Source organism: Pleurodeles waltl, chromosome 6 (genome assembly GCF_031143425.1).
Source record: "Pleurodeles waltl isolate 20211129_DDA chromosome 6, aPleWal1.hap1.20221129, whole genome shotgun sequence".
NCBI lineage: Eukaryota > Metazoa > Chordata > Amphibia > Caudata > Salamandridae > Pleurodeles > Pleurodeles waltl.
The window spans coordinates 888,000,804-888,026,338 of NC_090445.1; the positions used below are offsets into that span (position 1 = coordinate 888,000,804).

The 25,535-nt window shown below is 42.9% G+C and overlaps 1 protein-coding gene across 10 annotated transcripts in view; it reads right to left on the minus strand.

Annotated features, from left to right (window-relative positions):
* The window catches only part of UROS (uroporphyrinogen III synthase), a 450,422-nt gene that overhangs the window by 117,175 nt on the left and 307,712 nt on the right, over nucleotides 1–25,535 (minus strand). For all 10 annotated transcript variants that reach the window (XM_069239701.1, XM_069239705.1, XM_069239706.1 and 7 more), the window contains one exon: nucleotides 154–228. In XM_069239701.1, the coding sequence (XP_069095802.1) occupies nucleotides 154–228 (75 nt within the window). The remainder of the gene's footprint in view (nucleotides 1–153; nucleotides 229–25,535) is intronic.

Consider the following 25,535-nt stretch of genomic DNA (forward strand, 5'->3'; position numbering starts at 1 on the left):
CTGCTCATTGGAACATGGATATTTTCATACGTCTGAATGCTTACTTATTAATATTTTAAGACAAAATATCATATATTTGAAAACAAAAGAAATCACAAGATACCCTCTGTAGACATATTTATATTTGATAAGACAGATCATGCATGGACTCACCTAACAAAGCAGTAGCTTTTCCAACTACATACACTGGTTTGGATTGCCATTTCTCTTTCAGCGATTTTATCCAGGCTGAAAAACATTAGAATACGTTCTGTTAAAGATAAATCTTGCATACGAAATACACAACTAAAGCATGGCAGAGGGAGGGGGCAAGGAGAAGATTGCTCTTTGTTAAAATGTAGAAAGTTTAAGATGAAGGAATTCTCCCCAAAACATTTGATATGCAATTGAATTTAATGACTGCACCATCAAAAGACAAACAATTTTGGAATGGCACGCCTCATTGTTGTGTGAACTTTCTCATGGATACTTCTAGCTGCAGATTCCTCACCTTTTAAATTTCCTCAAGTGCCATAATGAATCTGGAAACTTTTTAGCATTGGGGTCACACTTGAAGGTGGCGCTATTGGTCTTCGCTGTGATCCCGCCTGCCTCTGGGAAGCAATGGTGTGGAGCCGTATTTGCGCACTGCCATTGCACACTCATGTCAATACCCTTTTTTCTGCACTCTTTAATCTGGATTTGGAGCTCCACTTCTGAACTTTTGTCAGTGTTTTACTGACCTCCAAAATGTTGCTTTTCTTGACAGTGTGCAAGGGATGTTGTAATGCTATTTAGATTTAACCTTCATTTGACCATCAACTCCATTTTGTGTGAGGGACTCCATAAGCGTGTTCTCATATATTTGTATGACTTTTATTTGATATTTGGGAAGTGCCTTAACAAATTCATTATTTAGACTACGAGTGGTGAATTATTTTGGCATTGTGTCCTTTTAGTTCAAGTGAGAGCAATACAGATGTCTTGCCTGAAACCTACAGGCTTCAAACCATGCTAAGTCTGCAGGAAACAGATGTCAGTTACACTCTCAAATGAAGTATGTCTTAAGTGTCTTGGATCCAAGCATGATTCAAAGTCATCTATTACAATGGTAACGATAGGTATGATCAAGTCGCACATCAGTATCAATTGATTTAAAGTAATCAGTTTGATAAATGTCTTGCAAATAGGTGCTCACAAACAATATGCTCCATTACCAGAAAGAGCCGTTCGCTCCTCATTCCAATTGATATAATTCAGCATCAATTATATGTATTACAATGAATGACCGAGGCATAATTCTTCAATAATATTGAATGCAATAATAATGAGTTCAATTTGTGAATACTGATAAGCACAACAGCAATCAGCCAATATGTAATTCATCCCTAATACAGGACTTTTTCAGGGTATAGACTACATGGTTGAATCTGTCCTGGTCCTTTCACTTTCATGATCGACGTTGCCAAAAGAAAGTAAATCTAAGTAAGAGATTGGCTAACTAGAAAGGTTGTTGAATGTGTAACTGGCTGTGGGTAGTAATAAACTGAGATTGCCAAATAAAGTAGATATAATTGGCTGGGTCTATATGGCTAGATCTCAGTCAGTGCATGGTTATGAGATCACTAAGGCACAGACAGTGGTTTTATAAGGTTCTCCAAACCCCCCTCTGCCACAGTGTAGTACCTTCAGTGTCTAGAAGCTCAGGCAAAAATGGATAGAAATGTCATGATGTCCCACAGGGTGGGATGATAAAGAAGGAGCTAATGATTTGGCCGCTCAGTATATTGAAGGCAGACTTTATCTACACATCCAGAAATCAAGAGGTATTATTACCTAACCCGCAAAAGCTGGCCCTTTATGTGGTTTGTAAATACCACGTAAAGGGTCAAGGGGGTCCCCAATAAGTGGACAGGGCTTGCTATGCAATCCCAAAGTACTCTATTTAGGGGTAGTGTGGTGAGCAGCCTTAGGCTTAACACGGAGGAGTGCACAAATAAACACAATAGTCAATAAATGAGACACAAAATGGAGATCCACACCAATTTTTTAAAATAGCAAGTATCTTTATATATGTTTAGGCATCAGACAAAAATCGTTCAGGTAAATACGTTTTTAAATAGGAATTCTCTTCACTTTGAAAAGTGGACACAGTGCAATTTCTGAGTTCTGCAATGTTATCCTATGAAAGGAAAAACAAGTTCTGCAAACAGGTAAGGTACAGCAACTTACACAACCAATCTCCAGGAGTTAAGGTGAGGAATAGGCAAGGTTCAAGGCAGCACCAGCAGTACACCACCAGTGGCACGGGAGCGGCTGCAGGTTACCAAGAAACGTGGGGTGCCCAATGCGTTTCAAAGGAGAACGGTCAGTGCGAAAAAGAGGCTGCAGGCTCTGGCCAAGAGGCCAGTCGGACTGAACCAACAGCACGGCTAAGGCCTCACGATGGTCGGGCACAGACTGGCACATTATCCTCTTCACCACGGTTCAGGGGCGACTGGTGCAGAGGTGTTCTTAGGTGTTGTGATTTCTTTACAGAGTAGTCGTTGACGAGGGGGCAGAGTGCAGAGGCTGCAGGCATCGTCCGAGAATCCAGGAGGGGTGAAACCACAATGAACTCAGACTCTGGAGGGCTGGGGAACCTTGTTGGCACCGGTGGTCCACTTCAACTCAGGTCGGAGATGGCGGACGCAGTGGTGATGTCAGGTGTCAGGTTTTGGGGGATCCAGGTGGCTTTGGAGTCCCTTATTCTAGAGTTTGCTGAAGAACAGGTTCACTGTTCATGGGAGGTCTTGTGTCTTTATTAAAGGCAGGCAGTCCTCCCGGGTTTCTGGAGTCATAGGACGAGTCAACTTTGGTGCAGATTTCAATGAGGGATGCAGACAGGTCAGCAGGGTTGGTACCAGGTCAGCTGCTTCTTATCTCCTCTTCTGCTGTTGTGGCTCTTCGGTGGCCTTGGTCTTCTTAGGTCGTCAGGATCTGCTTCTCTAGTGCCAGGGGCTCCTCTTAATACTGAATGTATGGGCGTTAGGGATATGTGGGGTAGTAACCAATGGGCTACAGACTCTTGGGGCCACTACAACCCCTATATGACCACTTCCTGTGGGAAGTGGGCATAACCCTGTCCCAGAATTCCGAGGTATGCCATCACAAAGACGGCTACCTCTAAAATTTTGTGTCCAGCTCCAAGTAGCCCACTTTAGGGGTGGTATCGCTTGGAGGTGGCATGCCTACCTGACTAGCTAGTTTTTCCACCTGTTCAGAAGTTAAGTTTGCTCTGGACGGAGGGTGGCTTCTTCTCCCATGAGAGGAGCCAGATTTGCATTTCGAAGGGGCAGCCCTTTCTGCTTGCCGCCTTACGAAGGCCAGTCAGGAGGTCATACTGAGGGAGGGGGTGTTACACCTCTTTCCCAGTCAGGCTTTTGTTCTGGGCAGGCTGGCAGAAACCAGTTAGGTAGCAAAGTAGAGGCTGGTAGGGTTTCAGAGGGGTCCTCTAAGGTGCCCTCTGGGTGCATGTACTGGTAAATCCAACACAGACATCACTAATGCGGGATGTTTGATACCAAACATTCCTGTCTTCAGTGAAGCCATCATGTAGCCGGGGAACTCGTACTGACCAGTGTACAGCACATGCATTTAAAATGGCTTCCCAGGCCACTTACTATGTCTGAGAATTAACAAAGACATAGCAGGGGCATATCTGCTCTTGCAGATATGCTCTCACATGTAATGTAATGCACCCTGCCTTAGGGCTGCAAGGCCTGCTGTAGGGATGACTTACATATAGTGCATGCAGTGTTAGGGGACATGGCACACAGGCTGTGTGCCATGTTGTGTTTTCACTTTTGTCTGCACCAAGACACGCAGCCTTCAATGGCAGCCTTTCATATGCTTGGTGAGGAGTCCCTTAGGGTGGCACAATTCGTGCTGCAGCTAATAGGGACCCTCTTTAGCACCTCAGGCCCTAGGTACCTGTGGTACTAATTGCTAGGGACTTACAGAGGGTGCTAAAGGATTTGTCAGTTGGGGGAACCATTGTACAGTTTAGGGAAAGAGATCTGGCACTAGGGACCTGGTTAACAGGAACCCAGCGCACATTCAGTCAAAAGTACATCAGATTCCAGGCAAAAGGTGGGGAGTAACCATGTTAAAAAAAGGTGCTTTCCTACATTTGCGCGTATGGTCCACAATTGACAGGATACGGCAAGAACCTCTTGTGGGCTGGAATGGATACCACAGACTGTATGCTGTGCTATGGACTCAAGTATGGTTATTCATCGCCATGCTTGGACACGCATCACAAGTTTCTTAGGTGACATACAGGCATTCTTCATGGAGATGCAATGGATGACACTAGGCTGTTTGGACATAGGGCGGATTCAGGTCTGGAGTGCTTCAAAGATAACCATGCTTCAGCTCGCTCTCTGGGTTTGCTAGCTAAGACCCATCAATTCAAGTCATACCTGGATCATCGCCAGAGGCAGCCATCTCAGCCCATATAGGGGCTCCAAGAGGCATGGTTGTGGCAGAGGCAAAACCAACAACATGGTCAGTCCTCATCTTCCTCTTCCACTGCGGCCATCACCAAACCACACTGATTCCCGCTTAGGGAGTTGTTTTAGACCAGTGGTGGGCAAGATACCTTTCTACCTGTCCAGCTGTTGTGCAATTACCTTAGACCAGTGGGTACTGAAGGTTGTCTATCCAGGTTACATAGTCCCCCCTCCAGTTTTTGCTCATTCTTTAGAAGAACATGCCTCCAGTCTTGCCAGAGAGATTTAGTCAGTGCTCGATAAATGGGCAATCAGAGACAGATGAGAGAGGCAGCTGGTGCTACTCCCAGTCTTTTCTTGTGCCCATAAAACATAGTCAGCTCAGGCCGATTTGTAATCTTTGGTTCCAGAACACTTTTCTTTAGAAGGACAAATTCCAGAAGCTAACCATGGCCCAGGGATAGGATGGTGTCCTTGGACTTTCAGGATGCATACTTTCTTGTCCTGTCCTGTCCTGCACTGATGTTTCATCTGACTCATCATGGGGAAGGAAACATGGACATCATTTAGGTGTTGTCAGGGGGTCACGATTATGGCCCCTGGCCTCACTCCTGCGACCCTTGGCATTGTCCATGCAACCCTTGGCCTCAGAGTTTGTAAGAGCAGTGTCACAACAAAGCTAAACAAGGCTCTAGTGAGCCTTGTAAGCTTTACCTGCCCCTCAGCTATACTGTGTGCATGAGGAGGCATTAAAACTCTAAACAGCATCCAGACCTAAGCAAACACACTTGTGAAACAATTATTTAGCCTACAAGTGGACCCGAACCCTGTCAAAGGCCTCTAAGTTCCTCCTACTGATCGTGAGCAAATGAAGACAGCAATAATTACAGGTGAGAGAAAGGTTAGAGTGTAACAACTGTGAGGGGAAAAATAATGCAAAGAATAGAGGTAGAGGATACTTGATAGAGACAGGTGACAGACAGACAAAGACAGAGGTTTGTGTAAGAGAGAGGGTTTAAAGACATCAGGTGAGGAGACAGATGTGAGAGATATAAACAGATGTGAAAGAATTTGATGTAGTTAAAAGTGATAGGTGATAAACACATAGGCATGTGACAAAGAGCTAACCATTGGAGCAGAGGTCTTCAAACTGGGGTCGGGCCAAGTGATCCCAGGGGGTGCGTCAGGCTCTGGCCAAAAGAAGCATTTTGCAGATAACAGTGCTTTGTTTTAAGCAGAAGAGAATTTATTGCATTTTTAAAAAGGTAACAGAACTTAACTGCAATGCTTAAATAAGTCTAGACATATTTAAACATTGCCAACTTATTAAAATAATTGTGAAAAATTCTGAGGGGGGCCCAATGATTTTGTTTTTCCACCTGGGGGGGGGGGAGGGGGGGCATTAGAAAGTTAGAGAATCTCTGCATTAGAGGGAAAGACCGACAAGAGGGGATGATAGTTATGAGTAATGTAATATAGGGACAAATAAGAGAGAGATAGCTATGGGAGACAGAGAGGGGTATAGGAAAGTTTGAGAAAAGTTATAGAGACACAGGAGTGATAAACAACTGAGGGGCAGATGGAAATAGGTGAGGCTTATTAGAAAGAAACGGCTCACAGAGATAGGAGACAAATAAGAAAGAGGGTGGTTAGAGGGGAAGGGGTATGTGTCACAGATAGAGGGGTGAGAGACTACTGAGAGTGTTCAGAGAGAATGAGATGGGGAGAGTGGAGGGAGACTTGTGAGAGGTGACCGAGAAAATGAGAAACAGCACAGAGAAGAGACAGGTGTAGGAGATATATACAATAAAGATACATGTTAGAAGCATAGGTGAGAGACATGAGGAGGTTGATGAAGTGACATCTAAAACAATTGATACAGTTGAGAAAGTGGTGTTAACGTGACAAAGCAGAATGGAAGAATGGGTATACCAGTTGGAGAGTGAGACAAAGTGACGATAAGGAGGCAGACAAATCACAAAAAGACAAACAGGGAAGATGTAGGTGAGAAAGAGTAAGAGAGGAGGGCAGGGCCAGCTCTAGGGGAATGCGAGTGGTGCGGCCGCGCCGGGTGCTGACCTGGATTGGGGGGTGCTGACCTCAGGGGTGTGTGTTTAGCAATAACGTATGAAATTTGCGATTTAAAAACGTCTGCTGAAAAGTTCCTTGTGTGTCCAGCTTTCAGGAAGCAAATAAAACGTCAAGTTACCTCTTGTGATTAATGTTCCTGCTAGGGAGATAGATGGGAGTTTTGTCTAGCTGCAGCTTTGACTCACCATAAAGTAGCATAGAGGGTTAATATGCCGGCTGCAAAGAACAGAACTATATTTTATGTGGATAGCTGAATGGATTAGTAAAGCCAGTCTTTACAAGTGCTTTAAAACAAATGAATATATGTGAAAGGGGGCTATGGAGAGATGAGGGGCACACTTGCCAGGTGGTAGTGAGGGAATCTGAGGAAGTGGTCATTGGGTGGAGAGGGTGCCAAAAAAGACTGTTTTTGGCACCACTAGCCTAAAGCCGGCCCTGGAAGTGGGGGACAGGAGACAGTTGCGTGTACAGGAGACACGTAGGAAGGTCAGGTGAGAGAAATAAATATGGCTAAAATATGGAAAGACTCAGTTGAGATAGAGGATGAGATGGGGTGCAAAAGAGAGAGCAGGTGAGAAAGGCAGGTGACAGAGACAATGAAAAAATAGACAGTTGAGAGAAGAGACAAAAGGGGTGATGATGACAGCAGGTCTACAGTTATATGACATCACTTTCTTTGATGTCACTGGTGTCAAAGGACATGGGATGTCACTTCCACTAACCCTAAAATGTTGGTGACCTGAAACCCATAGAAAGAAACCTTTCAGTTCGCCGTCCTGTCTTTTGTGCTCACTTTGGCAAAACTGTCTTCGAAACGGTAATGGCAGTGGCTGCAAACCAGCATTGCAGGTCAGTAGTGCAGGTCTTCCTGCCCCTCAACCACTAGAAGTTGAAGATGGACTCATCACACTCAGTCACGGACCATTTGCAAATGACCAGTCTGCTACTTTTGTACCAGAGTTCTCTGTCAATAAGCTGAAATGCCTCATGCTGTTAGTGTAGAGGAATCCCTTTACAGAAGCAGTCCTGGACACAGCAGCATTCAAAGCCTTTCTGCTCCTTCGGCAAGTCAGTGACATTCAGGGTATGATTCTGATGCTTCAGGCTCACCCTAGGTTCAGTCTTGATGGTTTTGAAGTTTCTTGGTCTCCTTACCTCATATATCCTTCTGGTGTATCATGCCTATTGACACATGAGGGCCCTCTAGGGCTCAACAAATGGGGGCATTTTTTGAACAACATTACCTTGTCAGGATAAGCGGCTGGCCAGGGACCTTCAATGGCGGATGAAGGATAACAACCTGACGGGCAGGTTGGTCTCTCTGTCCCACTCATATCTCAGGGGGTGAAAGATGCATCAGCCCTTGGCTAGGTTGACACCTCAACAAGTTGAACATCAAAAACACGTGGTCACCGTTGAGGCAGGGGCGTCATCAACCATCTGGAGTTGTGTGCCATCCGGATGGTTCTCAAGGGCTTTCTCAAGTTCATCTACGGCATCATTTTGCAAGTTCAGGAGTACAACACAAATGCCATGTGGTACAGTACCAAGCAGGGTAGTGTGGGGTCACGGGTGATGTGCCAGGAAGCACTGACCCTGTGGCCACAATCGGACATTCAAGGAGTCTCACTTGACAGGCAACCATCTGGCAGGATCCCTCAATGCCAGGGAGGATGAACTCAGCAGATACCATCAGCCTGATCATGAGTGGCGGATGCACCCCGAGATGTTCAAGGCATTTTCACAGATTGGGGCATACCGAAGGTAGAACGTTTTGCTAAAATCAAGAGCACATGTCAATACTTTTGCACTCTACAGTTTCTATCTCTAGGCTCCCTGTGTGATGTGTTATGCCCTCCATGTGACTTCTGTCTCTTCTACACATTCCTACCTCTGCTGTTTCTTACCCAAATAATGATGGTGGCTATGCTAGATCGGGCTCCTATCACCTTGATAGCCGTGGACTTGGCTAGGAGAGTGTGGAACTCTTAGCTGCTGAGCCCTACCATTCGGCCCCTGCTCATTTTACCTTTGCAGGGGGACTTACTGTTACAGCAATAGAGCGGGGTATAGCACCTGAATCTTCAGACCCTAGATCTCCATGTGTAGAGATTGAGCAGTACCAGTGGAGTGGTTTTGATCTGCTTCAAGAGCATGCTGGGTAAAGTTTGCAGCCTGGTGCAAGGATAATCGGGTCAATACACTACAGTCTAAACTTTCTGATGTACTTTTATTTATCATTTCTATGCACACAAAGGCCTTGCTGTGGGCAATGTTACAGATTACTTGTCAGCCCTCTCTGCATTTGTATGTTTACGTGATCAGACCTAAATTTGCTCAGATAAATGCTTCCTCATATGCCTTTCGTCATACTGCAGTTTAACCTTTACCTAGTATAACTTTGTAAATGTGCACATATTGAACCTACACACTGCTGTTCACTGAGACTTCTGAACATTAAGGCTATCTTCTGCGCTGTGATTACTCCAGTGTGCTGTGTCACTGACCTGCAGTTGCTGTCAGTACAGCTACCATGTACCACCATATATTCAGACACATTTGTCCTTCAGACTCAGGCATTCATTCTACCAAAGGAGGAACTGCCCTACCATGTGAGGTAATCTATCACTCTCCCTGCTTGTTGTCACTACCACATCCCTCTTAGGAGAAAGAGGGGCTTCAGTGATTGGACTCCAACAGAGAGTTTACTTTTTGCATTGATCAAACTAGGGCACAGAGTAGATGACCAACTCTTTGTGGGGTTTTTGGATGAAAAGAAGAGAATGTTGGCCCAGAAACAGACCTTATCCAGATTAATTGTTCTGTGCAAAAAAGGTACTGTGCCCTGGCTATGAAAGAGCTTCATGAGGACCTTTGAGCTTGTTCTACAAGAGCTAAGGTCGCTTCTAAAGCCTTAGCCGAGGGTGCTTGAGTGATGGATATCTGCCAGGCAGCCACATGTTTTTTTCGGGTCCAGTCTGGCACCAGAATAAACTCTGTGGTTTGAGAGGGTATCCACCAGAAAGAGCAGTACCAAGGGTAAGTAGCTCACTCTATGTTTATATGTCTGCATTTTAATAAACATCAGTTGCATTACGTTGGATGCCAGTGGGTGTGGCAGTGTGCAGAACAATAGTCCAAAAGCAACACTTCCCTTTTTATGCATTTTTGTTTTTAGCAAAAGCCACTCAACTGAGTCATACCATGCGTTCCTCTGCAAGGTATTTGAGCTAATAACTATGAACTTCATATGGGGTTCTCCAGGTCCTAAAGGAGTGTGCTTTCTATATGAGGGAAGCTAAAGTCCTGAAGATAATGATTATGAACATCAGCGGGGGGATAGAGTCTGATACTGTATGGAGTAGTGGGACATAAAGAGCTCAATGATTTCCAATGTATACCTGTGAATGTTGCTGTCATAATCCTTAATGGACTAAGTATGATGCCATGTATGTGTCTGGCCCAACTTATAGACGAACAGCCTATTAGCTTTGTCCCCGTTCTCATAATATCTCTGCTTGACATAAAGCAACTTCTGAGCTACATCTTTCATGTGCAACTGCTCCAGTTCTCCAGGAACACAGCACAGCTCCCTATATAGTTTAGGTTATTCCGTAGTGTTGTACTGGGCCTCAAGCCTGGCCGGGTGGTTCTCCAGATCTGCCTTTTTAGCTTTGTACAGTGTGGTGAAGGTGGACACGTGCTTTATAGTTCCCCCGTAATACCACCTTGGTCGCATCCCAAAAGGTCACACATGATTTGTCCCAAGTATTGTTATCTTTGTGATAGAACTCAAGATTCTTGTATCAAGTCCCTCAATGCCAAAACCCAGAAAGCAATTTTGTTGATGTACCAAGTAGTGGTTGGGGGCAGGTCATTGACAGAGGGCACTTGCGTTGAGTAGAAGGGACAGCAGGGCGTGATCAGACAAGGTCTGAGTGCCAATGGTGGTAGAGAGGGTTGCTGACTGAAGGGACTGTGAAGTTAGGAAGAAATCAATCAGTCGGTGTGGGTTTTGTGTACACCAAAATAGAAGGTGTTGTCCTTTTCCCCTATGGGTTTCTCTCCACATATCTCGGAAGTGTAAGTCTAGCATTCTTTGGGTTAGGGACGGATGTGTTGTAGCGTGCCACTGAACGGTTGACTTCTGGGTTTAGAACCACATTTAAGTCTTTCCCCAATAATTAGATAGCTCATAGCAAACCGTTCTATTTGTGGGAGTAATGAGTCATAAAACTCGTTCTTGTAATCATTGGGGCCACAGATGGAGAAGAAAATGAAGGGACATGTGCCCATGTGCACCCTCACAACCAACGCCCTACCCTCTTTGTCTAAATATGTACAATATAGGTTGATGGATAGGTCACGCCTGAACAGAAAGTCTACTCCCTTGGTTTTAGTGTGATTTGATGCATGCAATTGAAGCGGATACCTACAGGAATGGAGCTGTTTGGCATCAGGCTGTAAAAGGCGTGCCTCCTGAAGCATGGCTACATCCACCTGCTTAGTGTGGAGGCATGTTAAAAGTCCCTTCCTTTTCACTGGGGAGTTCAGCCTCTGTATGTTTAATGAAACTTTTTTGAGTTTGAGAAATTGTCTAGAGAGACGGGCCATGTACTCAAAACCGCCAACGTCAAAATGTATGTGAGGGCCTGGATCAGGAATGTGCAGCCAACCAGCCCCTGTGAGTACACAACAACCCTGTAATGGTTGATAGGAGAATAAACAAACGCCCTAGAGTAAAACATGGGATGTGAAACAACGTCGATAGAATAAGAACCAAGCAATGAGAGAGAACTGATACTAACAGAAAAAGAAACAACATATAATGGCCAAAAGAAGGCCATCAGCAAAGGGAAGGGGCTGCTCCAGAGTCGGACCCAGGGCCCGTCTCCGACCACCTAAATCACAAATCAAAGGATATCACTGTGTGTCTGTGAAAGCCAGAAAGCCACTTCTAAATATGCCACCATGCAGGTGGCATTCAGATGCAGTCCTAAGCCACCAAGGCAACAGCAAGGGCATCCGCAGTGCCATCAGTCAATATCTATCAAGAGAAGATCCGATTATGGGTTGTTGCGGGATTTTCTACCATCTGGATGTGTTAGATAAGCTTGGAGCTTCTGGCCAGTCCCCATCATCTGCTGCAGGAGGTCCATGTGCAACAAAACTTGGGCTTTGTGTAGAAACCCTACAGTGACCTGCTTATTGTCGATAGTAAAGATCAGTGGCAATGGTAAGCCCCAGTGGTAAGGGATTTTCTTCTTGTGTAGATGGAGCAGTACATCTCTGAAGCTGCATTGCTTAGCTACAGTTAAAACTGATAAGTTCCGAAATAGTGGGACCATGTCGCCATGAAAGGATAGAGTTCAGTTTCCTGATCGCTTTCAGTACTACTTACTTAACCTTGTAGAAGTATACCCTGGTTAAGACATCAGGAGTAAGATAGCTCTGTCGCTGGTAGCAGGAGAAAACTAGATGTGTGTTATTCATAGTGAGTTCAAGTCTGTAGCATCTTGGAGGATACTGTCTTGACTGCACCACAGGCAAGCCCGCGCCACTTCACGTCAGGCCCTGCCCTCCAGGATGTCTCTTGGTGGCTCTTCGCAGGCCCTCTGATTCCGGTCTCAGCAGCGGCCATCTCCAGCCCCCATATAGCACAGGCAAAATAATGGTGTCGGGCAGCATCGGAGGCACCAGTCTGGGAGCTCAAAGAAGGTGTGCCATCTTAAGTCTTGGCCTCAGCCACGGTCTCGCCACAGTGGTTTAAAATCACATTTTCCAATGAGCCTTGATGAGGGGATCATTTCTGTAGGGTAAGCTATTGTACAAATGTCTCCTGCTAACCAGTATGGTAATAACACAGTATGTTTCTGAGCGGTAATGAAGCGCCACGAACTAGTGTTTACACTCACAGCCACCCTTTCGATAATGGGCAACATTTGACCCCTGGCAGCTAGCTATTGTTGCCAGTAGATCCATACCATCCTTTAACAATGCTGATTACTTAGCTGCTTTTGAAAATAGATGGTTTGGAAAAATGGGAAAAGCTATGTGAAAACCTGCATGTAGAAAAGGTCCTGTCTGTTTAGGCATCAGTCAATCGAAAAGAGGCATAAAAAACACTCATTAGATTACTGCAAGCTTTCCCAATGAAAATTACAAGCGACATTGTAAAATAGCTTAAAAACAAAACCCTTGACATGTTTTTTCTTGACAATATTTGATGAGTGTAATAACACAGTCTAGAAGTGATTGAGAAATAATTGCACCATACTGTATGCAACCCTTCCCATTATTACAGATGCAGATATGGTTTCTCCCCTTGCGTCCACCTATATTTTACAATGGATTTTAACAAGTCTACTCTTGGTGGTGGAGAAATGGACAGCCTGTCATTGCACCCTGTCTGATTATAATCTACAATTTGTTAAATATGATGAAGTATTTGTAAGTGGATATTGAAAATGTGTCTTGCATATGTAAAAAAAAAAAAAGCGGCACGCCACAGCAGGGGGGAACAAATGCAATCATGTTCTTTCGACAGCACAGCAGGATGTTACATTAACTTACACTTCAAAATCAAATTCTAAGACAAGTTAAAGATAGAGATGAGATGAACTGTATACTTTGTTCCATTTCTAAAGGCTTTACTTACATGACTTATTTCAGATTTCTTGCCAGGCAGGAGCGAAGCTAACATTGGTCACTGACATTGGTGTAGCAGGTGCAGTGGCACCACGGTCCAAATCCCTGGATGGACCTCTGAACCTTGCAAATTACTGTATTTTACTGCCACAACTGCAGTCAAATGGTCCATTTTCCTGGCCTGCACCTGGCCCATTGCATCACTGCCGAGCTACTGTTGCCATGATCCCAATGTATATCATCATTAATAAAATAACATACAAACCCCTCCTTTCTAGGTCACCGGCGCTGAATGGGAATGCAGGCTACTGCACAATGCTACTCCCGACTCTCACAAGAAAAAATGTGAGTTAGCCTCTAATAAGTGCACCTAAAGAGCCTAATGGTACTAATTAGAAGGCAACACTGCTAATAATGATCGATGATGTTGGGGTGGTAAATTACAAGGGCCTTGGATTTCCAGGCACCCACAACATTTGGACAAGCATCCAAAATTGGTTCCACAAGTGACTAATTTTGGGTAATTAATATTTGGGTCGTTTTTTTTTTTATTTAAGTACCATAAACTTGGGGCAATTTGGTGAGGCGGGATATTTGAGTATAACCTCACATTCCCTTCTCACCTTTTCTATGTACGGCAGGTGACCACCATAATCACTTTGTATTTATTATTTTTTGTTTTTAACCCATTTCCCATACCAAGTCCCCTATAATTATTTCACACCCTCCTATTTTTTTTTTTCACAGAGGAAGCTCCAAAAAACTTAGCTACTCCCTTTTTACATCAAACGGGTCCCTTAAACTATGGTATATTCTTCCATGTTAATACCGTTGTCCCTTTTTGTAGTCTGTTTCTCTTATATGTTTGCATCATTCTTGCATTATTTTTGTTATCTTGATTTACTAGTCAATACAATTTGGTATCCTGTGAAGCACGTCACCTCAAAATCACACTCAAAACACTGATGTCTTTTGAAATGAACATAGGCAATCAGAATATGGTAAAAAATTGACAATTCAGACAAGAAGACTGGAAAGCAACTTAAAACCCAATGTTAAATTGTGAGTGTACTAGTGATAGCTACCTTAATTTAGACATGTCCTTCATACTTTGCCGATTTGGTTCTTGATGGGAGGGTTCTAGTAACTATGGAGCGGGATATCTACATACATTTGGGAAAGTAAGAAACTGTAAGTCCCTCTCAGATCAATGATGCTATTCAAGAAGGAAAGCAGCAAGCAGTGGTGCTGCACCTCAGAACTGATCGGACAAATATTTTTAGAGACGTGTTGACCCTGCGAGACTACAAGATATAATAAGCAGCTTTTATCCATTAGTATTCACGTCTGACTTTTGCAACACAGAATTTTGCCTTACTATGGAGGACACAGACACTAAGAGCTTTGGATTAGAAGTGGTGCTTTGCTGAAACAGCGTGAGTGAGGTCACAAATCCCATAAGAGCTGATTTGTAAGGAAAGCCATGTGACCTAGCAATGAAAAAACTTCCAACTCGCCACACAAAGTTTCCTTCACTGGAATACTGGTCTGTAGAGGTCTGGCAGTAACAATGATAGATTTGATAGCACATGATGTGTGCTAAAACAACAAAAGATGACAGTTGAAAGAGACAAATTGCTGGTTGACTTTTCTGATAATGAAGACTTCTTTGAATGATGTCCAATAAAGCAACCATGCCATCACAGTAAAACATATAGGAAGGCAAAAAGACTCCTGTATTCATCCCATCTATTGTTATGTAATCACTTAAGTAAAGCTCTTCCTTGGTGTAGATGTCTCTATTTCTGATATTGTTAGAGGTCTCAGTGCAGAAGCTGTCTCTGATGTGAAAAGAACATTAGGCACCAATCATGTTTGGCATAAACAAACACTTGATGTTTTCAGCCTCTGTAGTTGTCCAGGCTTTCAGTGCATCACCTTGTGGCACCAAAAACATTTTACTGCTGGTCAGACCTCAAGAAAGGGATTTTGTCTTCGTTATATAGTTTACGACTACTGCCACAGTAATATGGTTGCCTTTACCAAGGGCCCCGGACGGCTCTCTCCATTTTCATAAGTTGGTCTAGAATTTAAAGAGTGTAGAAGCAGTTCTGGGGTGATCGGCTAAAAGAAGAGTTGGTGCAAATAGGTCAAATATGTTTGTCTCCAACAGCAACGCAGACACAACTGAGCCCCAGACTTTCACTAGACTATCATCATCGTGAAATGAGTGCATCACAGGAAGCAACAGGGGCAACAATGAAGACAGTTCCAAGTTTAGACCCACTGTCAATATGATAAATGACGATCCTTGCTTGTCTCTGGAATTGAGCCAGTCAGCATTTCACTCACCACCAACCGACCTACCTTGCACTCCCTAGGGGCTTGATAATGCTGACAGATGCATCCAGCCGCAAGTCACAATGAATTGTGGTGAAGGGGGTACTGCGCATGGCTTACTGCCAGTGGTACTGCCAGAGCTGGCAAGCACTGTGGACTAGGCATTCAGCACAGGATTGCCACTGGACTTGCTGCTTTAACTGAGCCTTCCATCTCTCGTGAGCAGCAAACCTCTAAGAAAGATGCTTTGCCTGAATCAAATTCTGTTTCTGGCGTGTCCTATGGAAGCTTGTCTCCTGCACTTACAGTCAATGCACCATCACTCATCCACCCAATTTATGAATGGGAAAAGTTTATTTCGTGTTGATGCCCATAAAAAAGCAGCACATGAAAAGTCGAACATTTACAATATGCTATAAATCATTACGAAGCAATATACAAATAATGGCACTTCCAAAAACTACACATTTTCTAAGGGCCCCAAGCTACAGAAAAATGTCCACGATTAAAAAAACAATTGATCAAAGTTGTTCATTTTTTCTCCAAGCAGGCAATATTAACTTGGAGAGAGCAAAGGCTATTGGATGAAGATAATTCGTTCAAGCTTAAATTCTGGCGTTCAGTCATATAATACCTAACCCTTGTAAAACTGGTTGGGTCAATGACTCTATAATAAAAGCAGAAAAACATAACATGCATTTTGTTTTCCTGAATACCAATGCAAAACAAAAAGTTACCAGAATGATTGTCCTTATTCCCCCACTTGCTGTAAAAACTGCGGACGGTAGAGTGCCATCGCACTATTCCGTGAACAGAGATGTTGCAAACAGGTTAAATCAGATCAAGATAGAACTCAATAAAAACGGTGAATTTTTGGGAGAATTATGATGGTAATGTACCGTGTTTGTCCCCGGTCCTTGTCCATGAGGAGGCCAGGCAGAGCCACAACTAGCGGCCATCTTATGGCTCGGCCACTTCAGCTACTGCAGCAAAAATGAGGGAGGAATGGTCACCCGCACACTTCTTGTAATGTATCTCCCTGAAAACGGACTAGTGTACAGCATCCGACCCAGGCGGTCGACAAAGGGGAAGAGGATATAGAACTATTTGTCCAGTGTACCTTGGCCATTGACAGGGCAGCAGACCCATCATTGTGCTTATTCCTACAAAGACTGAAGTGAATCATGCTTCAAGCAAGCGAACTGGACAAGTGTGCAACCTATGAAGTGAGTGGAGAGTCAATCTGCCAATGTACATCATTTGCATTGCTTTTAAGGAGACATGAGGTATATTGTTAATCTGATGTCATACATATTAACAATAATAAACATTGTACGCCTCTTAATAACAAGGACTTTAAAAGTAACTACAACTATGAACTCTCCTCCAAGGGAATGCTTGACTCAAGTCCTCTATTGCTTGGAGCATAACTACTCTGCATACAACATTAATTTACTTTCCATAATGGTACTGTGACTGTTGTCATCTATTCTCCTAATCCACTTGACGCTACTTAAAGCAGAGGGACTATTTCAGAATCCTAATAAGCACAACTTACACAACAGACACCACACAAAATATACAAATATCAGGCATCCTATATTTTCTTTCTTTCACTTGGCAATAGTGGTTTATTTTATTTGCGTTTATTTTGTATTTCATTTGGGGCTTTTGCAAAGCGCTACTAACCACCATATGGTGCTCTCGGAGTGCTTTGGGAAAGGGAACAAATGACAGGCCTTATAATGCATGCATTAGGCAAAGTAGATTTAGGTGATCGACAAAGTCCTGAAGAGCCTTGAAGAGGAGGTAAAGCCGGGCTTAGAATCTATTTGAGGAGGGCTGACATGGTTTTAGGGTGAACAACTAAATGCTTGGGTGAAGAAGTGCGTTTTTAAATATCTTATACATTTGAGGCAGTCACTTCCCATCTCAAATGAAAAGGTAAGGAATTCCAGGCGAAGGTGAACTAAGAGTGGACAGCACAACCCCCATATCCCTTGAATCCTTGTGGTCGAGGCAAAATATGCGCTGGTTGTTGATGTAAGGTTGGTATAGGTCATAATGTTTTGTAAGATAATTCAGTGAACAACCACCAAGCCAGCTGTGTACAAGGCAGAATGTTTTGAATGCTCTAGAACCGACAGTCAATGAAGGGATTTCAGAGCGGTAGCAATGTTGTCATGACACTTTAGGCCAAACAAAAGGCATGAGAAAGTGCTGGGCAGGCCGGTAAATAATGGAATGCAATAATCTAGGCATTACATAACCATGGGAAGGATAAGTGGGATTCTGAGCAAGGAAAGAAGCACCAGCATAACCCTTTGCTGCAGAGGAGGGTGCTAAAATACCATCTTAGTGACGATATTTGTCAAGGTAGTAAATGATAGCTCCCTGTCAAGGTTCACAGCCAAACTACGAGTCTTATTCACAAGGACTGAGGAGTGGAGGGTGCCAGTTTTTCAAGCAGAGATATGGAGAAGCTCCCTGGGTTGACTTGGCCAGCAGAGGGATTTCGGTTTTGTCTCCATTAAGGCATAACCGATTTTCTGTATCAACCAGTGCACCTGAAAAAGGCAACGAGCCAAATTGGAAAGGTTTCCAAGTTCCTCCTCGAGGTGGAGGTGGAGGTGGAACTGTGCATTACCATAAATGTGATAGTCTAACTCATAAGAGTTTAGGATGTCAGCAAGAGAAGCATGTAAAAATTAAACAGCAGAGGAGCTAGGGCAAAGCCTTGAGGGGCACCACATTTGATGTTGCGCATACTGCACAAGAAAAGGCCAAGCTGAACCTGGTGATAGCAGTCTTGCAAGAAGAAGTGAACAGCGCCTGAGCCGTCCCACTGATGGCAGCAAATGAAGACATTCTTTCAGTTAGTACAAGGTGGTCAATGGTTTTGAAAGCTGCCAAGCTGCCAAGAATGAGTGCACAAGGATAACTGGTCATCGGAGGTAAGACGTTCTTTCCTAGTACAGCAGGAAAGAGTAAAGTATGATCCTACTGTGGGGTTTAAGCCAATGCCCAATTGCAGAAGTGGAGTTCAATGTGTCAAGCTGGACAAATATTATTCTCTTTATGTGTGATAACAAGTTGATGGACTGTAATATTTCACTAGGAGAAAGAGGACAACATTTATTTAGTTTATTGTTAGATTCGACCCCACAAAACAGATAAACATAAATTATTTTTTAAATAATCTGCCAATCTGCCAAAGAAAGATATCAATATCTGGTCTTTGAATGTCAAAGCACTAAGGGCCAGATGTACGGCCACTTCATTTTGCAAGTCTCTAACTGTGATTCATTGCGAATCGCAATTACAGACTCACAAAATAAAATGTACAAATGTGTCTCTGACACATTTCGCAAATGACCTACCTCATTAATATTCATGAGGTAGCTCCCAAATTGCAACCCCATTTGGAATGGGCTCACTCACAGGGATGGTGGCCTGTTGGGCTCAGCAGACCACCATGTCTGTGACTGCTTTTCAATAAAGCAGTTTTTTAAAAAAAATGCAGCCTGTTTTCTTTAAGGGAAAACGGGCTGCATTTCAAAAATAAAAATAAAAAGTTTCTTTTTCATATTTTCAGAGTTGGCAGTGGTCCGAAAAAAATATTTTTGCATGCATTCACAAAGGGGAAGGGGTCAGTTTGGGAATGAATTAACACCAATTGAAATTATGTTATTATCATGTTATGTTATTATAGCTTGTATAGCGCTTTATCTGCCCTGAAGCCTCGTAGCGCTTTACGTTGCCCACTTAATCGCAAGAAACATAACATCAAAAACTTCAGGCTCTAAATAACCATGTTTTCAAGGTTTTGTGGAAAGTAGTTTCCTGTAAGCATGCTCGGATATTTATCGGCAAGCTATTCTAAAGTTTTGCTCCTTGAAAAGACAGGGATCTTTCTCCCCATCTTGCTTTTTTGACTCTGGGAACCTCAGCAAGGCTGACCGAGGAGGATTCCAATTGTCTACCTGGTATACAGAATGTGGCTAAAGGTCTGATCATCTCATGACCCAGATTATGTAATGCTCTGTGCATATAACATAGAGTCTTAAATTGAATTCTTTTTGTAACAGGGAGCCAATGTAGAGAGGAGATTCCCTTGTGTATAGGCTGATGTTTAGGAATTTTTAAAAGCATTCGTGCTGCAGAATTTTGAACTCTATGTAGTCTATCTATTACATATTTAGGTGACCCTATGAATAAGGCGTTCCCGTAATCAAGCCAGGAGCCTATCAAGGCCTGAATAATCAGTCTTTTAGCGGTGAAAGGCAGAATTGCCAGTACCTTCCTAAGCGTCCTCAAGAGCGCAAAGGAGGCTCCAGCTATTCTGTTGGCATGTTGGGACATTGATAGAAAGGGATCCAGCCACACTCCCAGACTTTTTACAAGATCTTTGGGCGGCAGGAGAGCACCTACACCATCTATAATTGTAGAGTCTGTAAGTGGGTTCTTGAGGCATCCGAAGAACATCACCTCCGTTTTTCCATCATTAAGTTTAAGTTTACTAGATGCCAGCCATACGGCCATTGGTGTTAACAGCGATTGTTTTGGGACCGCATTCACGGTCACGAAACAATCACACATACCTGTGTGACTTGCAATTAGGAAGGGATGCCCCCTCCTAAATGCGAGTCCCAATCTCTTTTTTGCCTGTTGGTAAAGGCATACCAACTCGCAAAACAGGGATGGTACATTGTACCTGGCCTTTTTGCAGACCACAAAACTGCATAGTATACCGGGCCCTAAGCAACCTAACATGAATGTGGCAGTGAGATGGATATAGCAACCAGTAAGAAAGCCTTATGTTAATAAACCAAAATATATAACCCCTACAGAATTCTAATATATCAATCATTCTTTCTAGGGGAAACGGATGGGTGCCATGAAGAGTCTTCTTAAATGTGTGAATTTAAAAACAAGTACACCTAGATGATGGGATGAACGCCTGGTAAGCACGCAATTGATGGCATTGATTTTGGGGGATTTATAAAGCGATTTGCTGCAACTTCAACGCGCCTCAGGTCAGGCCTGCCAGGTAGCATTAATTAAGTGTATTTGGGGAGCGAAAGAAAGTTGTGGTTGCGTTTCTCACCACAGGCTGGGAATTTCAGTGTTTGTTAGGTTTCACCTATACAGCCCCTCAACTGTTTTTAGGAGAATTTCTATGTTTTTGTAACACATGGTAATTGTCTTCTAAGCACTTAGTGCCATTTCAGCTTTAACAAAGTTTATTTAGTGACATACTCTGGACATCTGCAAAGCAAATAAACTGCTGTGCATGCACACTTTGAGCAGTCTTCAGCCAAGCTTTGCACCCAACCCTGGGCCCACTGTCTCCATTGTGAATGGCCTTCAGCTATATGCGTGGGACTTAGGGTACAGGGCCTTGTCTTTAGCCATACTTAGACGCACTGCAGGCTTTAGTTACTTTATTTTCCTAAACAAAAATCCGCCAAGTATGGTGCGGATACAGCAGTTTTTGCTCCTAATACAGCAGAAGTTTTCCAGTAGGAAATAATACAGAACACGTACTTTTGAAACTCTCCTATAACTATGCCCCACACATTGGCAGTTATATACGAAACTCTTCAAACCAAATTTCGAGGTTGATTAAAACGTTCAGAAAGGTTTGTACAGTTTCATCATGTTGCATAATAGTTATTAAAGATTCAACAACAGTTCTTCCTTTGGAGAAACTTACTGATCAACAAATGTACAAACTGCACTGCAAACAATGAAGCAATGTAATACATTGGAATTATAGCGAGCACTGGCAGCACCAAAAGGCTTCGCCTTTGAGACCTACTGGCTTTGCCAGTGGTTTTTTAGCGATGCTATGCTGCAGGCATACCGCAGAACCCGAATACAAAAAATGTGCTTTGTCCTTTGGGCAGCGTTATATTGTAAAAATGATGAAAGTTTTTTTTCTTTTTATTTAGAAATCCAAGTTTTTTTTTTTTTACGATGCGGGTGGGGAAGCAACAATGAGGGAGGGGCTAAAGCAACACCAAGGGCACAAGAGGGGGAAGCAAAATAGAAGGTATGGAGGGGCTAAAGCAACACAGAGGGCACAGAGAGAAACACAGAGGGCGGGAAGATGCAACACAGAAGATGAGGTTGGGGGACGCAACACAGAGGGTAAGGGCACAGAGAGAGATAGAGATACCAACACAGAGCACAGCTGTGGGTGGAAGAGAATTACATGAGGGAGACAGCTGGAAAACACATGCATCCTCATTGCGTGCTTAACCAAAAAGAAAAAAACTGTGCCTGATAAGTAAGCAGTGAAAGTACCCTACTAATGAGGCCATGTTCCAGGGAAGGGACAAACACAAGAAGAGGAAGGGCAGTCCACACAACCTAACTAATACAAATCAACCAAATAACAGTGACAATAAAGCCAACCAACAGGAAGCAATTGGCGGACTCTAACCCAACTCTAAGCTGAGAACTGTTTTTTTTTTCAAACAGTCATCATGCGCAGTCTGGTAAGCCGGGCCAAAACAAATGATGCAGAAAGTTGAAAATGAGAGCAGTGCACTTCAGGATTCCGTTTGACACAGTCTTCCATGATGCAGTTTGATAAACAGTCCCACCTCGCTTTACTATGCCCTCTAAATAGCATGTAATTGGAGCACTTGCTGTAAAACCAATCAACTCTAGTCGCTGGCTCAACACCTGGGTGCAAGTGGAAAGTCTGGATAATGGAAGAGTTTCAAAAGCCTGTAGAACCCAAATACGTGAAAAGCCAAAAACATTTCTTGAAAAAGTTAAATATGTTATTTTTAGTTAGAGAACAGCTATTTATTTCCATATCCCAAACTTCAACATTGCATTTCTACAGATTTGCAAAAGAAACGTTTGAGCAGGGAAAAGTAAATCAGAATCTCGTTTCCATAATCCAATCATCCGACTACTAAAGCAACCTTGTTTCCGACAGCTACAGTATGTTAATTATGGATTTAATTATCAGGATATGGCAGTTTGTGCCAGAATCTAATATTCTCCTACTAATTAAGCATATGTGCAATCAGCATATACTTGCAGAAACTGCACAGTGTGTAACACTGCATTTTTTGGCAATAAACAACTATATTGATACCAACACTGCACATTGTCAACCATGGATCAAAAGAAAACAAAACGTACCAGCCTACCCTGAGGCCTTTTTTTTGTGTGGAGTGCGTACAAACACTCATGCATCGATGATCAATCTACAGGTTGACCTTGATTCAAATTCACTAGTGCAGTGTAGTGCATTTGTGTGTACGCTTTTAATCAATATTTGTGTAACTAACAATACGTTTGCATTGTTTGGACATTGATGTTTGACCCTGTCAAAGATGGCAGTTGTGGACACTAAAAATGGGGAAACACGACGAGGGAAACTAACTAATGCAGGTGTGATACACGAGTAATTGCAATATGCTCGGGTTCGTCTAATGTTTAGGTGTTTGTTTTCGGTTCTTTACAATGAATGCTCTACATCTCAGTGGTCATAGTATGTACAGAACACTGACTGTTTTGCCTGGTAGGGTTGTCTATGAATACACTATATAGATAGATAGATAGATAGATAGATAGATAGATAGATAGATAGATAGATAGATAGATAGATATGGCCTGTCATGACTGTACACACATTATGGTCCTAAGGAACAACCAGCTGTGCTGGTTGGTCTCCCACAAGTATTTGGGATTGCTTTACTGCTTCCATAGCATTTAACACGAATGTTCAGGAAACAGATAATCTAAATCCTACCACAAAAGCCGTCAAACTACAGAGGTGCCAAGACATTTCTCAAACAATGCGGCTGGAAAGGTTAGTCGCCTGTAAAGTGGCTTCTCAGCTTTACTACTTTCCATATAACCAGATGCTGGAAAGAACAACTCTTCTGCATCATGGGTACCTCCTAGGACATTTTTCAATACAATCAGTTCTCGCAGCTTCTAACCCATCATTTTGGGTTAAAATAAACTCACCTGGCTTTATTAAGTAACATAAAACAATAAAACCGCCAACACTTCAAATTTTCAGATGAGAAAGAGAATGCAGTGACAATACCAATATGCGCTGGAAAGATCTTTAGTCATGGCTTGAGATTGAAATTACTGCTGACAAAAAAAGGCAAAAGCTCGAGAGACAAGAAATAGATCAGTTAACTTAGTGGCTTAGCCTCATTTTGCTGGTGAAGGCTAGCCAGAGCAGCTGACATCTGCCTCGGTGCCGTATTCACAATATCAAACAGGACACCTGGGAAGATGCAGGAAGATCCACTCCTCCCTGTCCCACAAAAGGTCGTAGGACAGGAAAGTGCAGGGCAGTTATCAGCTGCCCCAGTGTCCTGCTTCTAGTTACAGCTCAGAGCGCTTATGGTCCTCCTTCAAAAGCTCCTTGTGAGAAAGGAGGGCCAGGGCACCAACATCAGCTGCGGTGTGTTGTTCATTGCGGTTGAAGTTTCCTTGCTGACTGGGCCCGCGGGTACTCACGGAGAATGGCCAACTCTTTTTGGGGAATTCCTTTATAAATTAGCCTCCATGCAAAATGCACCAAACTTGGCAGGAGGAAAGTCAGTCTCCTGCACTGCGTTCCTTCAAATTGATCAATTGGTTGCGAAGTAAGAGGCAATGCAAAAATGGAATTTCCATTGGAGTACTGACCAGCATATGTGTGTATGAATAAAAGAGAGGTAGGCATGGTCACATATGTGAATTTATGGAACAGGGATGTATAACATAGGAACAGGAGGAGCACATCTATGTGCGAATGTTAGGATAACTACTTGTTAGGTAAGTGATTTGCCTTTTGTTTCAATGCATGTTGATTCATGTTATTCAGTTATTTATTAAGATTTTTTCAAAGTGACACAGATGGTCTAAATTACTGACTGAATGAGAGTGATGGGTGAAGACCCACAGCAGACACTCTGTGTGGCCCACATTAGGGCTATGCTAGCGCAGGTGTTTTAATAAAACTTATTAATGAGTGTTTATGTATTTTGAATAATAAGTTTATGTAGAGAATGTAATAACGTAGAAAAATAATGCACACATTTGAAAATGTGATTACAAAGAATGGCCACCAATGTTAACGAAAGGTACTTATCAATGATTAATACTTATGAAATATTGAATATATGTTAGACTAATGCAGTAATATGTAGTATTGAGGGTTATAAATTAAGCTTTAGCTTCAATAATTGTAGGCCTTAACTTAGCGAGTCTCTTGGCCTATTTGCCAGGCCTCACGTGAATGCTGTTTTTCTTAGTGTTTAATACAAATGTTGACCAAGTGAGTTAAACTGTGAATCTCTATTGTATTGTTTAAATGTGCTGATAACGGAAGCTTCTCGTGTGAACCAACTGCTAGGAGATGATGTTCTTGCTAATGCAACATTTTATGTGTAATGTGTGTGAGATTGAATTTCCCAGGACAAAAACAATGAAGATACTGACTAGAGTAGAAGCTGCAACAATATTGTTTCCTGACAAGCCGGATGATGAGGACATCGCAAGACGAACCAATCAACAATATGGGAAGGGAGAAATATTAGAATTCATAGATTTGAGATTTCAGTTTTATTGGACAGAGTGCGAACATACGATTAACTGACCAATAGGGATTTTGGGGATTGTTTTAGCAGTTTTGACTTAATGACACTGCAGAGAGAGAGAAGACGCTCACTCATTCTGAGAGAAGACAGCTTACTGCCCATTTTTCCTAGCCGAGAGGTTACTAATTTCTTATGCATCTTTACTGGAGACGTGCTTAACTTTAATGCTTAAAGACTTTGCCCTTTTAATTTCTGATGCTGAAGCCTGATGCTTTGCTGATCGACTGATGTCCTGAGGACGAAGAATGATTCTGCTTTGCTGATCCACCCTGAGGATAGTTATATTCAGAATTGTGATTACCATGCATATTTGCTTTTTCTTTCTAGGTACCAACTGTGCTATTTTGATAGATCC